The sequence below is a fragment of the Parasteatoda tepidariorum genome, chromosome 8 (assembly GCF_982258835.1).
Source record: "Parasteatoda tepidariorum strain Cologne lab strain chromosome 8, Ptep-v5.0, whole genome shotgun sequence".
Taxonomy (NCBI): domain Eukaryota; kingdom Metazoa; phylum Arthropoda; class Arachnida; order Araneae; family Theridiidae; genus Parasteatoda; species Parasteatoda tepidariorum.
Window position 1 is genome coordinate 59144030 of NC_141762.1, and position 15003 is coordinate 59159032.

Sequence of the window (15003 nt, forward strand, 5' to 3'; positions counted from 1 at the left end):
TTGCCATAGGTAAAGAGTGCCACCTGCTACCAATGCGCGACTAGTAGCTCATTTCGATCACGAATATGGATGGTGTTTTCAGTAGAAATGTAAACAATAACAATCTCGAGCTGTATGCCTGCTCTAGTTCTGGTTAGAAAGTTTGCAGCTGCTAACTATATGTAATTCTGCGAAGCGATATTTTCAAACGGATAATTTTGTTTTCAATAGAAGAAATAAATTAGATAATTTATAAGCTCAAATCTACCGTATTTCATAAGATATTAATATTATCATGTAAAGGCCTGTTTACACGGTCCAATTTCTTGTATCCGAGAAATTGGACGGATTTCTCTGTCCAAGAAGTTGGATGATTCGTTTACACTATCCAAGTTCTTGGATGTCACTGATTGGTCGGATTGAAAAAGTTGCGCATGCGCTTAAATAGCTCATGTTTTGGTTTTTATTTACAAGTTAAAGCTTTTGAAGCTGTTGATATCGCTGCGCCTAAATAATAAAGTTGTTATTTTACTGTTATTAATTTTATGTAAAATGAGTGACGAGATAATTGCGCTTTCCGCTACAATTATGGCTGTTGCTGCAGCTTCAGCCATGAAAAAAAAGGAAAAAAAAAGATCTAAATGGTCAAGAGAATGGTTATTGCGGAGAAATAAAATGGGCGCCTACCACTCTTTAATGGCTGAATTAAAACTAGAGGATCCGGGCGCCTTCAGAAATTTTGTCCGGATGGATGAAGAGAGTTTTCTCATCTTGTTGGAGAAGGTTTCCCCCATGATTTCGAAGCAAAATACTGTCATGAGAGACAGCATTCCTGCTGCTGAGAGATTAGCAGTGACGCTTCGATATTTAGCGTCAGGTAAGTATCGACAGAATTTTTTTATTAATAAGTTACGACGAATTTGATTAATCCAATAAAAATTATTATGAATTCTGTTGAAATTAAGAATAGTTTATATTTTGTAGTTTATTCAACTATTTTAAAGCTTTGAGTGAAACTAAATCCCAGAAGATCAACTTAGCACCACAGGGGGAAATCTAATTTTTTTAAAAATTTTTATAAGCTTAAAAACATGAAGGAAATTTTCAGTATCATGATTTGCTCTAGAATTAATGGAGATCTTTCTGTTTGTTTATTCTTTCTGGATTTTTATTAAATTAAAGGTATATATTTCCTATGAAATTCCATTTTCTAGTAGCTATCTGAATGTTTGAAACAAGATTCTGTTAATGAAAAGAAAAATCACTTAATTGTTTTCTTAATTTTCCAGTTAGTTAATGAATTGTTCATTGAATTAGCTTAATTTTTTTTATTGATGTGTTGTATAACCTGAGATTTATGAGAAGCAAATGATATAATGTGTGAGAATATCCTCTTTTATTAAAGTTTGCTTGACTGTGCATGCAGGATTTCTATTTAATGAAATAAGGAAAGATTTATGTTAAGTGTGATTTAATTTCTTAGAATATAATGTAGTCTTGATATTTAAAAAATTTTGCTTATGAAAAAAAAAAGAGCACTTAATTGTCTAGTTTGTAAAAGAGCTACTCTATTCTATTTGTATATTCTTTTCACACTATAGATACTATTTATTCATTTTTTTCACTCTATTATTTTTTCACAGGAGACTCCTATTCCTCCTTGATGTTTTTATTTAGAATAGATAAATCTACATTGTCAAATTTCATTCCGGAGACATGCGAGGCAATTTATGCTGCATTACAGGATTACATTCAAGTGAGTGTAAACTTTTGTTATTTTATTTAAATGAATAATTAGTTTGATAACATATCACCGGACCTTGCTTGGGAATGTTTTTCAGACTGACACAAATAGCCCATTGTGCAATTCTATTGTCGATTACTCTGTACAACAGTAACTGACAAAAAGGTAATACTCTGAGGAGAAAAATAAAAAGTATATACCAGGATTTTTCAGCTAATTTGTGGAATTCTGCAAATAGTTCATTTGTTTAATAGTTCTAAAAATCAAATATTGAGATGAAATTTACTCGATTTTCTGCTGATCTAGAAATTAAATTTTGCATCTTTCGCAGATTTGCAAAAGCAAGATGGAACTTAGATTCAATTTCAAGATATGACTTGCAAAATTTGAGTAACTTTTTGGCATGTTCTATTTGATTCCATGGTGTTGAGTGTTCCACACCATGTTCCATGGTGTTGAGTGTTCTTTCAATAGTTTATTGTAATATTTCTCTATATTTTTATCTGTTTGTTCATTTTTTTTATGTGCTATATTTTTTTATAGAATATAGCTGCATACCATTTCTTTGCACGGGATTATTTAAAAATAAATAAAATAATCGAAGAATTAGTATTGTGAAACACTACAAAATCATGAAAATGAACTAAAAATCATATACTGACACAATTAAAGAACTTGGAAGAACCAGATAAGTGATATGTTTAGGGGATCTAATGAGAGTAACAAAAAATTGATTGAATAAATACGGGTATGTTTAATGTAATGGAACTGCTTTTGCTTTCACTTAAATTTTAACGTAACTAATTACATCAGTTTTCAGTATATCTGTATGTTTTTCAATTAATATATTTCGCCATCGATTTTCATCATTTTATTTATATTAAGATTTAAATATAAATAATATTAATAGATTTATTACCATATAATACAAGTTTCTCATTTGTGTTATGTTCTGCGTGTAAATTTTAGAATTATTTCTAAAAATTTGTTAATTTAGATCAAGAAAGCTTGCAATATTACTTCCGAGAGATTTCGGATCCTCCTGAAGAGGATCCTCCCATCCTAATTACTGATAAAACTTAACAATATATTTATTTAATTTGCCTTATAACTTATATAAAGCTTTCATATTTTAGGTTCCATCAACTGAAGAAGAGTGGATTGCTATTGCAAAGGAATTTGAGGAGAAGTGGAATTTTCCAAATTGCTTTGGCTCCCTAGACGGAAAACATGTTCTGGTGCGCCATAAGCGGAAATATGGCTCCCAGCTATTCAATTATAAGCTGTCAAACAGCATTGTTCTTTTTGCACTAGTTGATGCAAATTGTAATTTTCTTTATGTAGATGTGGGCACAAATGGCAGGGTGGCAGATAGCACCATATTTTCCAAATCAACTTTATTTAGTGCTCTGGAAAATAGGGCACTTAGTGTGCCAGGCCCTACTAGGCTAGTGAATCAATTAAATGATAGTGAAACCCCATTTGTGATGGTCGCAGATGAGGCTTTCCCTCTTAAATCTTACTTGATGAAGCCTTACCCAAAGCGGAATTTAACGCGAACAAAGAGGATATTTAATTACCGTTTGAGTAGGGCTAGAAGGACTGTCGAAAATGCATTTGGCATCTTATCAGCCAGATTCGAAGTCCTTCAACGAGTCAACCCTCTCGATATTAAAAAAGTTGAGAGTATCGTGCTGGCATGCTGTGCATTGCACAATTATTTAAGAAAAACATCTTCTGCCAGCAGGTACTCTCCGCCTAACTTTTTTAATCGAGAAAACACTCAGGAAGGAGCTATTAATCAGGCTCCCTGGTCTGATCATAGCTATGCTGGAATTAGAGGTGTCGCAAGGCAAAGTTCTTCCTTTTCATCTCTTAATGCTCGAGAAGTAAGGGATGAACTTTGTTCTTACTTCAACGGTGTTGGCAAAGTGCCATGGCAAGACAGATTCATAGTTTAAAATCTTATTTATTTTTTATTCCAATTTTATGTAAGTTAAATTCAGTTTAATTAATCGATTCATATATTTTTATTTAAATTTTTTTTAAAACTTAATTCTACATAAATTTCAATTATTTAAAACGTTAGGTAAATTATATTCTCTAATGCCAGCATAGCTATGTTAAAGTTTAAAAAATAAATTTTCTTTACTTTTTTTAACAGTTAGGTATAAAGATTCTAAAAATAATTCTCAATTAATTCTTTTTTTAATTAATTTTTAGCAATATGAAATAAAAATTAATACTGAAGCATTCTGAAAATAATTTTTAATGAAGTATGTTAATTTTTTTTTTTAAATTGTTAATTCAGTATGTTAAGTTCTGTATCCTATCCAGCTTTAATTTTGTTCCTTGCCCCTTTTGTTCCGTTAAATTCCGCTTTCAACAGTTGAGCACACTATTATCTTTTGTTTAATTGCAAATGTATCACCAGTCTTTTAAAGTGTTTATTATTAAATGCTATTCATTTATTTTTATGATTTGCTTTTATTTAAATGGTTGATATATTTTTATTTTTTAGTATTGATGATCAATAAAGGTATTTGTTTGAGATTGTGCTCATGACAGATTAAATTCTGCTTTCAACAGCTAAGCACACTATCATCTTTTGTTTAATTGCAAATGTAGAACCAGTCTTTTTTAAATCTTTATATGTTTATTATTTCTTTTATCCTGAATTGCAATTATTTAAATGGTCGATGTTTTTTTTTTAATATTGGCTTTTCGTATTCATCATTAATAGAGATATTTGTTTTTAATTTGTTGTCTGCAATACATTATTTTTCTGAAAATTAATGATATCCAAAAACCAGGGCAATACAAAATGTTGATATTGTATGATTTCTGGTTAAAATTATGGAAAAAAAACTGAATTTAAATAAATCGTTTAATCTTTTTTGAATTCCATAAGCGTATTAAAAATATAGTTGCCCTAACTTCAAAAAATAGGCAAAATGTAAACATAGTTGACACACTATGATCTTTTGTTTAATTGCAAATGTATCAACAGTATATTTTAAAGTGTTTATCTTTATATGTTTCTCATTTCTTTTACCCTGATTTGCAATTATTTAGATGTTTGATTTTTTTTAATATTGTTTTTTTTATATTAATCATTAATAAAGGAATTTGTTTTAAATTTGTTGTCTGCAATACATTATTTTTCTGAAAATTAATGATATCCAACAACTGGTGCAATAAGAAATGTTGATACTGTATGATTTCTGGTTAAAATGATGGGTAAAAAAAACTGAATTTAAATAAATGATTTAATTATTTTTTGTACTCCATAAGAGTATTAAAAATACGCGATTTGGCGACTGTCCGGCTCCTTGGTGACAAAGTTCTTAGCTCCGCTGCGATGTAGGAGCCGAAACAGTCCAAATCATCTTTCCTGGCAACATTGTTAATGGCTGCTGTTGCTGCAGCCATCAAATCTCCCTCCTGTGTACACTTCCTTTTTCGAGGCTGGGTTGGTGTTGTGTTTGATGAGTTTAGATTGGTCTCCAAATAGGGATCTTCATCAGTTGAGTCGTCTTCAAACGTTCGCTCGATTTCCTTCTGTTTTTGCTGTAAGGAAATAAAGCTTCATGTGACTTTTAAAGTAACTTATCAATGTGCTTCTACGGAAATTACTAATAGTGTTTTTAGGTTTAAAGGAGCAATAATTTAGCTTAGAAGTAAATTTGTTAATAATGTTGATTTCACTTAAATTTAATAACTTTTGACTTATATAGGCTTCATTAATTAAAACTGAAATGTGTTTTTTCAGAGATAAGAACCTCCAAATTTTGCAATACAGAGTTAGAAGGTATCATTGGGTTTCGTGAGGAAAAATCCTTATAACAGATTCCCAACGAAATTTTTAAATAATTGAAATCAGTGGGATTCAGTAGATGTCATTCTCACCCGAACATCATAACAAAACAACTTGCTTTCCTCATGGATGACTTTACAGTTTCAATTAAATAATCAATAGTGAGAAATTATAGGGCTAATAAGGATATTTTAGTAATTTTTTTCTTTAATTTCAACAGTTATGCTGTAATTAAGTAAAAAAAAAAATGTATTACTTTCATAGTTTTAAACTAGAGATGTAAATCAAATATTTTATCGGGTTTCAAGCAATAACATAATGCCTTATTTTAAAGTTAAAATCTTATTTTTATACGAACCTTTAAATTATTCCTGCTGTCACGAGGAACGGTACTTTGTTTCAAAAACATCAACTCTTTATAGTATACCCACTTTGGCTCAAAGACATCATCGAGACCTGTAATAAAATATGATAATCATCTTATCTGTATTTAAAATTATATGTGGCTTCAGAAACTCTTAGTTAATTAAGCTGTTAAAAATTAAACTTCAGCTGAGATTAATAGTAAATGGCACTAATTATTTTACTGAAATGAAGATTTGTTTACAATTATATTAATTCATAATTGTTCTAATTCCACCAACATATCTCTAATTTTAAGTAAAAATTCAAATAAATTCTTTTCATTTTATACATTTAGCACAAATTTAGTTAGAGTTATAATTATTTGCTTTGTATTAACTCTTCTCTAACTTCAAACAATAGGCAAAAATAATGTCAGTAATTCAAGATTAAATTTATGAGGCTGAAATATTAAAAAATTTCACCAAGAAAACAGTTCAACAACATTTATTTTTTAAATTAAATCTAAATTAATTATTTTAGTTTTATAAAATGAACAGAAACTGAGGCAAATATATATTGATGAAAGTATATAAATAAAAGTAATTGTTTTGAATTTACACATTTAGTTCAATAAAAGATGCAGAAACAGCAAATTGTACTTTAAAAAAATCATGACGAACATTTTTTAATTAGAATATAAACAATAACTTGTACCTGAAGAACAGTACAGTTTCGTATTATCCAGGGAAATAATTCATCAAAATTTCTTTAGCTTTATCAACAAAAAAAAAAAAGCTTAAATTATATACTTTAAAACTTGGGTAGAAATATATTAAAGGTATTGATTATATTTCTGTTTAAAGAAAGCAAAAGAAAAAGAATCGTTTGCTTTGAAATTACATATTTTGTTTACTTTATTTATAATGCTAAAACATCAAAAATAAAATATTTTAATAATACTAACTTAAAGTTAGGTAATAATGTATATTATATTAATAACATATGAAAATATTTGGTTAAGTGCTGCAATTTTTTATGCAAATAGTAACTCTAAAAATAAAAATCATTTAAATCCCATGTTATTTGTATTAACAGATTAAAATAAAAAATTTTGAGAAAAAGAACAACTTATCAACGTTTTTTTTTAAGCTTTATATTTAAATTGAAGTAGATTGAAATAAAACTCTTATAGTGATAAATATTTTGTTTAATTCGCCAGCTTCATGAATGTTTCATTTAAATTTTCATAAATTCTTTAAAAAAGAAAGAAAATTATATTTATTTTACCAGCTCCACTTGTCCTTGATTCGATCACTTTTTTCTGATTATCTAAAAACTGCGTCCGCAGATTGTTTATTTTCTTTTTTACATTCTCAACATCTGTTTCAAACAGCTTAGCAATATCATTTAGAGATTTCTCTCTGATATAGCGATCGGAATATGATGGGATATTACTGTCCCACAGTTCTGGTCTTTCCTTGTACTCAGCAATGAGTTTGTAGACAGTATTTTTATTCCATTCCATTCTATAAAAATAAGAAAGTACTTTCAATAATTTAATTTATAAATTAAAATATTTCCGAAAAAATTAGATTTTTAAAAGTTCATACTTACATGAAGGCAACAATCACAAAATTATATTCCGGAGAATAAAAATTAACGAAAACGATCGGGAGAGATTAAAATAACAGAATATATGAAAACAGACAAGAAACAATTATATATGCCCGCTTGTTGACGTCATTAAACCTAAGACGCTGATTGGTTAAGGGAGAAAATACTTGGATGGAAAGTAGAGCATGCTCTACTATCGTCCAAGAAGTTGCCTAAACAGGTGAGTTTAAAGTGAAAATTTGTTTTGGTTACTTATATTGTTAAAAAAGGTGACATGGTTGCTAGATTTTGAATAACTCGCTTTCTTGGCAGTCTTGATTTGGCCCCTTTCCATTTGTTTATTGTTGTTTGTTCGTGTTGCAAGCTGTGCACTATCTTACGTTAGTGTTAGCATATTGTTCGAGGAGCAAGATTAAGTTTAGTAATAAGTATTCAAATACCACGTTTGCAAATACCACGTTTGCAGCGCTTCTTAGTGTCGAAAATACCATCCATGGTGTAGCTTACAGTATTTGGTTGAAAAGCTTTTTGCGTATTGCAATGATTCTTTAAACAGAAAGAAATAAGCAATTAAAGGCGTTACCATGAAACTTAAACAAAAATAAGATACATTTGATCTTGTACTCTGACATAATAAATTTGTTAATTGGTTGTGAAATCTACATTGATTTAATTGTATTCACATCTATTTATAAAAATCTAGTTTCTGAACTATCTATTTATATTTTACTTTCAAATGCGTGCAATTCTTAGAATTAATACGAGCCATTTGTAAGAGATGAGTTTAAATCTAAATAGGACAGTATTTGCATTTATTGCGTAATTGTTTTCAAAAAAATATGTATTTGATTATATGTATTTGCCATTTAGTTATTATTAAATCTATAATATTTCGAAGTATGTAATTTTGGTATAGGTCATTGAAGAATTCTTATTAAAGAAGGCTGCATTTTTTTTTAAAAAAAAAAGTAATGAGCCGTCTCTTAATTTTAACTATAGTATGTTTTTCTCTTGCCGCAGTGGTAATAATGAAAGCTGCATTACAACGGTATCATGATGTGCGTAAATATTTTAGACTACAAGAATATGCTTCTGAAGTTCATGACATTTCCGAATCACTAAAGGTACTTGAAGCTAACTCATTGACTCTTGAAAATGAAGTGCAACAACTTAAAAAGATTGCCCAAGATGCTTTACAGCAATTCAACTCAACTGTGTTATCACCCACCTAATATTTGTATTATGTATATTCCATACATGAGCTTCCATATAAAATGTGACTGATCTCTCTGATGCTAGTTTGTAGCATGTTGTGACAGCCCAATATAAATATATATTTATGAAGTAAGAAACCAGTTTGAAGCAACTTGAAATCAGCTTTCAAATTTGATATAAAATTGTGATATCTTTATTCTTTCTTTGTTGCTCATGTAAAAATTAAAAAAAAAAACAATTTATTATGCATACATTTTTATTTAGTTGATTTTTAAATTCTAGACAATGAAAAACCTCTGGGCTCAAGGCCAAATCAATCATTCACAATTTCTTTTAATTGAAAAGCTTTTATTACAGTAAATTTAAGTTTATTATTATCATAGTTTAACAAATTATAATTTAAACTGTTTGAAGATTTCTTAGTATGTATTTGTTGAATTTTAAGAATTTTGATAGCTAATTTGTGCGTAGAAATTCTTATATAATGTACCCTGTTTAATGCAGGAAATTCAATTAACGATGGAAATTGTAACTATCTAAATTACTCTGAACTGAATTTGATTCAATTAATTGCTAACAAAGATTATTTCTAGGAGGGAAGAACTTTTTTATCCATTTAAGTTTTATGACAAATAAAACTTTGTTAGAGTATTTACTGAGAACAAATATTTTTAGCGATGTTTAAAACGTCCTAAATGCTTACAATTTTCGCTATATTTGAAGTGTTCTAAAAGTTGAGCATGTTTACTTTGAAAAACATAATCATATTAATAATAAGAAGCTGGATAAAAAAAATATGTAATATATAAATCTAAAAATTCCTTCATAAAATTCACAATGTTATAATATTATCATAATAAGCAAATTACATGTCTTTTATTTCCTGACATTGTGTCTTTCTATAAAAATTCAATATGACCTCAAAAATCTAGCCTATAATGTTCAGATTTTGGAAAATCCGTTTAGAATATAGGAATATTCATTTAGACAAAAGCGATGTCAACAATTTAAATTCTAAATTACTAAAAAATTTGATTGCATCATAAATTTTTATAGTTTTTTGTTTAATTTTTCAAAAGTAAAAACTTCATATTTCAATACAATATTATGACATGAGAATTTTAAGGAGTTGAGATATTTATACTTGTCGTTCAATTTTTTGATTATCATTATGTATTTCATTAGGGTTCTAAAATCGTGATGTCTTTAAAAAATAGTTTATTATTACAAAATGTAAATTTGAGATCATGCACTTAAGTAATTGTTTTTTAAGATGCGTGAATTCACATGACTTTTATATTGTTTTTCCAGCAGTTACTACTATGGATTTCTAAGTAGTTTTTGAAGTTCCAATATTTTTATTGTGTCATTATTAGGACTTACATATTTGAGTTAATGGCTTTTTATTACAGCACTCCATTTGCGACAATTTCATTGTAAATTTCTGTGATCTTAGATTTTTTTTTTTTTATAATTATGATGGTATAATTTTTGTTTCAGCTATCATTGGTTTAGTACTTCTTTTTTTTAAAAAAATTCTTTACATCTGTAAAAAAGATGTAAATTATTTTTATGTATTTATGTAAATTATTTTTTTGATTACTTATTTTTGAGTGATATATTTGGTTATGGTTTCTTAAAAAAAGAAATTGTAACTCATATTTAATTAAATATTGCATCATATTTTTATTGTAACATGTGCAATGTCTTTTTCATCATTATTATACTTACATAAAATGACCAGTATTATTAAAAGTTGCTCTTTAAGTAATTTAAGCTAATTTATTGTTATGTTTCTTTGATAATTTATTCTAGTTTGAAGGTGATAATTATGTGGTTGTTGTTTATTATGATTTAATATTTTATTGGTATTTTCAAAAGAATTTTCATGCTTTTCTGATTCACTCAAAGAGCTATTATAGTAAATTTAGAATTTTTTCTTTTAAAACTTGATTATCTATGTTAACATGACATGCCAATTACCCAAGTTACATTACAATTATCATTCTCTAGTGTTTTTTTTTTTTTTTTTTAAATCGAATTTCAATTTTGAAAATGTTCCCAAAAACTGATAATTATTGCTTTATTCATTATTTATAAATTTGTTTCATTCACTTTCATTTGTGTTTTTTATTAGACATACAGTTATGAGTACTTTTTAGTTAAGAGCTTCATGTAACTTTACATTTGTTTGAGAGTAAAAATTAACAAAATAAATTTTTTTGGAATGTTGTTTATTGTCTTTACTTTTTTATTAGTGTTGAGAAAACATCATACAAAATTGGTTTCAAACATTGGAGAACTGTAGCTTTAAAATGGTTTTCACCCTCAAATTATTATTATTATTTTTTTGTATTAAAATTTTTTCTACTTGAATTTAATTTTGATTTAAATTAAATGGGTAATTTTCTTTTTTAAAGCTTGTAGAAAGTCATAAAGGAAACAGTCGCTGATTTATTTAGTGATTGATCTGTGTTTCTACAAGTATTATTTCAATAAAGGGATATTTTTGATGAATAAAATAATTTCCTTTATTTGTTATAAGTTACAAATTAATATGCTTTTTCTTCTGCATATTTCAGCAATGACAACCTTTTACCAAGATGTGCTGTTGACTGTCTTGTAGATTTTAAGAGTCGCTTCTTGATATTATTTTCTAAATTGGAAGATTTTTTTCCCCATGATTTTAATAACAAAAAACTACCAATTAAAAATATTTCAATTATGTTCTCATTTAGCTACTGAAATGAGGAATTGAATTAAAAATATGTTTATTAAAAAAAAATATGGACTTTTTTTTTTTCATATCAGAAATCATCAAATATCTTCATTTTTTTAATAAATTTGCTTAAATGAAAAATAAAGACAGGATATTTGATCATTTCTGATATGAAAAAAAAGACAGCGCAAAATATTTTTTTCATATCAGAAATGATCAAATATCTTCATTTTTTTAATAAATTTACTTAAATGAAAAATAAAAACAAGATATTTGATCATTTCTGAAATGAAAGAAGAAAAAAAATACACCACATTTTTTTCTTCTCATTTACATAAATTTATTAAAAAAAAAAAACCTAATACATTAGTTATTTTATCAAATGTTTTATATTTGTATGAAGATCTTCATTTTATAAATTGAATTCTTATCCAACAGTTTAAAAGAAAAACTCTTCAAAAATATGATAGCATATAAACAGCATTTCTTAATATGAATAAAATGCTAGTTAGATCTGTTTATTATTGAAATTCTACGCAAAGGTCAAATTTTGGATATTAACCACTTAATTTTTTTACTTGTTTTCAAGCCATATGGTTTTTGTTGATTTGGATGTCTACTTTAACAGTTCTGTTCGAATTTTTTTTTTTTTTAAAGATTTTTATGTAACAATTTCTTGCTTGTATCAAAGCAAGTATAAATATGCTTGCCAGCAAAATACAATACACCCATCTGCAACACTGTAGAACGAGCATTTTCTTCTAATTGAAAATAAAGAAATTTTGCAGTGCATTTCAGTTTTCTGCTATTTAAGCTTCACAGCATAGATATGTAAATGTCTACAAATCACCAAGAAGTAGAAGGAAACACCATTGCGCACTCCGAGTATGTTACCTGAACTTTATTTTGTAACTGGTGTTAAACAGCCGACCAAATTTATAGTTTACGACTATCAACTCTGTATCCTTGTAATTTTGAACCCAATCCAGAAAACAAAGATACTCCTGGATAAAGCTTTGGGATCAACTAGTCTCAGTGATGGAACTAACCTGCATTTTCGTTACATAGAGAGGAAAACCTCCCTCGGTTAGCCTGACGGTATGGGGATTCTAGCTCATGATCTGTTTACCACTGAGAATATTTTTTTCATGTTACCTGAATTTGAAAAATTTTCGGTAAAATAATCTGTGAAGATATACATTTTAACTATTTTTCACCTTTTGAAGATGAGCGGCACTCGCTATTCTAGAATGCTCTCTTACTTACAAAAAATTGGATGATTTCTGCTCTAGGGAGTTTGTTTCTTCAATTAAATACGGGTTCTATTTTGGTTTTTGCGTCAGACTTAGTATGAATTATGAGTGTTTAATTCCCTCACATGAATGAATTACGTTGTTTTAGTTTAACGGTGTATAGCGTTTTTGCTCTTGCAGCATTATATACCACTGGCATAAACAGCTTGCCACTTAAATGGCAAAAGTGTGTAAATAATGCGAAGAGATACATTGATGAGTAAAATAATTTCCTATGTTTGTAAATTATCAATAATATGCCCCTTTCTTTTTTTTCCTTTTGATTATAATTTTCTTGTTAACTTGATAGAAAGATGCGCTTTTGATTTTTCTTATTATTTTTCACAGATTTTAAAAATTATTTCTATATTTCTAAAATAAACTTTTTTACATGGAAAATATCTTAAGTTAAAACCATACTGTAAATGAAGATCTTTCTCTATTGACGATTATAAATGAATGTAAGTTATAAATGAAGGTTCTTAATGACTAATGGGAAATAATTCTATTGAAAAATGTAACTAGTATTACAAAATGTATAACTCATGAATTTTTTTAAAAAAAAGTGAATAACAGATTTTAATCTAGAAATATTTCCAGAAATCGATTCAGCAATTGGTCAAGATTTCAGCAAATTGGATCCCCCCCCCCTTAAATTCTTACATGTTTGAGTTACAAATTCCGTTTGATTAAAAAGTTTAAAATTTCGAAAGGAATAAAATATTTATACTTTTTAAAAAAATTATAGCTGAAATACACCACATGATTCCTAAATCATACTAAGGACTACACTAATTGATCCTAATTTAAAAGAAATTAGATTTAAAAAAATTCTAAAGCTGCAACGCTGATCACTGCATCAAGTTGTGGTTTATGCTTTTGCAAAAATAAAGTTCTACTCTTTAATGAACATTTAACCATTGAAATTGAAAACCTATTCTAAAACGATGTTAAAACTTTTGCCAAATTAGATCTCTTCATTTGGAAAAATGCAGCTATTATTATCTAAAAAAATAAACTGACAAAAGAAATAAACAACATTCGAAACGATTCCTTGTTTAAAAAAAATACAGTTTAAGGTAGCACATCTAACCAATTGTTTAGGGTGACAAATTTAAAATAGACTGGTACAATAGTTCTTAAAATTTCAAAGGGAAAGAAAATGTCTTATCTAAATCATTATTTATGCATCATTTTACACATTCTGTCTGTGCGAAATGATTCATATTTTAATTTGTTATAGCTTGTTTGTAACTTAGCTAAATTTATTGATTTATTTTTATTTGCCAGAAATATTGCAGGGGTGGGGCATGGTAGACTTTTTAAGTGTTCTAATTATTGGCTGGGTAAACCTGTCTGCAGGTAATAATGTCTTCTGCCCCAACAATGCACAAAAAGTCTAAGTAGTCATAAAAGCGTCAAAACTTGTTTGATTGTCAGATGAAAACAAAAGTTTTTACCAAGAATTTTCTTTTAATTCCTCTCTGATTCTTTGTGCACTCAGACAGGTTTTGATAGATCCTCATTAGTGATTTGTCGGATTCTGAATTTCTTATATTAATCGTTAATTCTATTGTAGCATTTTTTTTTCTTATATTAAAGCAACAAATGTTCAAGATCGACTTTACTGTGAAGAATCTTTTTCTCTTCAAAGATCGCATAGCGCGATTTTTATTTATTATTATTTTATTTATTATTATTTTATTCATTTCTTTTTTACACATTTTGATGATAACAAACTTTATTAGTGGTTTATTTCATTAACGAATAAGTTAACAAAGAGCCACACGATTTCATACCCACAGAAATGGGCATTTACTTTCTCAACGTGTTTCACCATTATAACCCTATTATTTTAAGTATTTCTTATTTTTCAGAATAGCTCTACAAAATCTGTGTAATTATAACTAAACATATTTATTATTTTTTAAAAATAAAATCATCAAAGAAGCTTATAATTGTTTAATTACGTGGTTTATTTGCTTAGAGTTCGTCTCCTGTAGGCAAGGCTGAGTAATGAGTTGATCGGTTTGCACAAGCACAGGTGTCTTCTGTCATTTTGAGTGGCGACTTACATGCTGAAATAGTAGAGCTAGGTACCTCAGAATACTTATGGGAATCATTTTTAAATAAGTCGAACTATAAAAACTTAAAATTTCTAGCTGCAAAGGTTCATTGCATTTTCTTAACGTCATGTTTCATTCCATTGACAATTTAATATATATATATTTTATAAAAATATTTCGCACTTTTTAATTTTTTTTAAACCGATTTTATT

The 15003-nt window shown here is 27.7% G+C and overlaps 2 protein-coding genes across 2 annotated transcripts; one reads left to right on the top strand and one right to left on the bottom strand.

The window, feature by feature from the left end:
* The first annotated feature begins 280 nt into the window (after positions 1 to 280).
* Positions 281 to 4862, top strand: LOC107438231 (uncharacterized). The gene is made up of 3 exons (XM_016050459.5): positions 281 to 856; positions 1623 to 1735; positions 2860 to 4862. The coding sequence occupies exons 1-3, from the start codon at positions 532 to 534 to the stop codon at positions 3682 to 3684; spliced, it is 1263 nt and encodes a 420-aa protein (XP_015905945.1). The 5' UTR covers positions 281 to 531; the 3' UTR covers positions 3685 to 4862.
* A 112-nt stretch (positions 4863 to 4974) lies between these two features.
* Positions 4975 to 7703, bottom strand: LOC122269179 (uncharacterized). The gene is made up of 4 exons (XM_043041076.3): positions 7500 to 7703; positions 7173 to 7411; positions 5899 to 5996; positions 4975 to 5293 (listed from the first exon to the last, which is right to left on the bottom strand). The coding sequence occupies exons 2-4, from the start codon at positions 7408 to 7410 to the stop codon at positions 4997 to 4999; spliced, it is 633 nt and encodes a 210-aa protein (XP_042897010.1). The 5' UTR covers position 7411; positions 7500 to 7703; the 3' UTR covers positions 4975 to 4996.
* Between the last annotated feature and the right edge of the window lie 7300 nt (positions 7704 to 15003).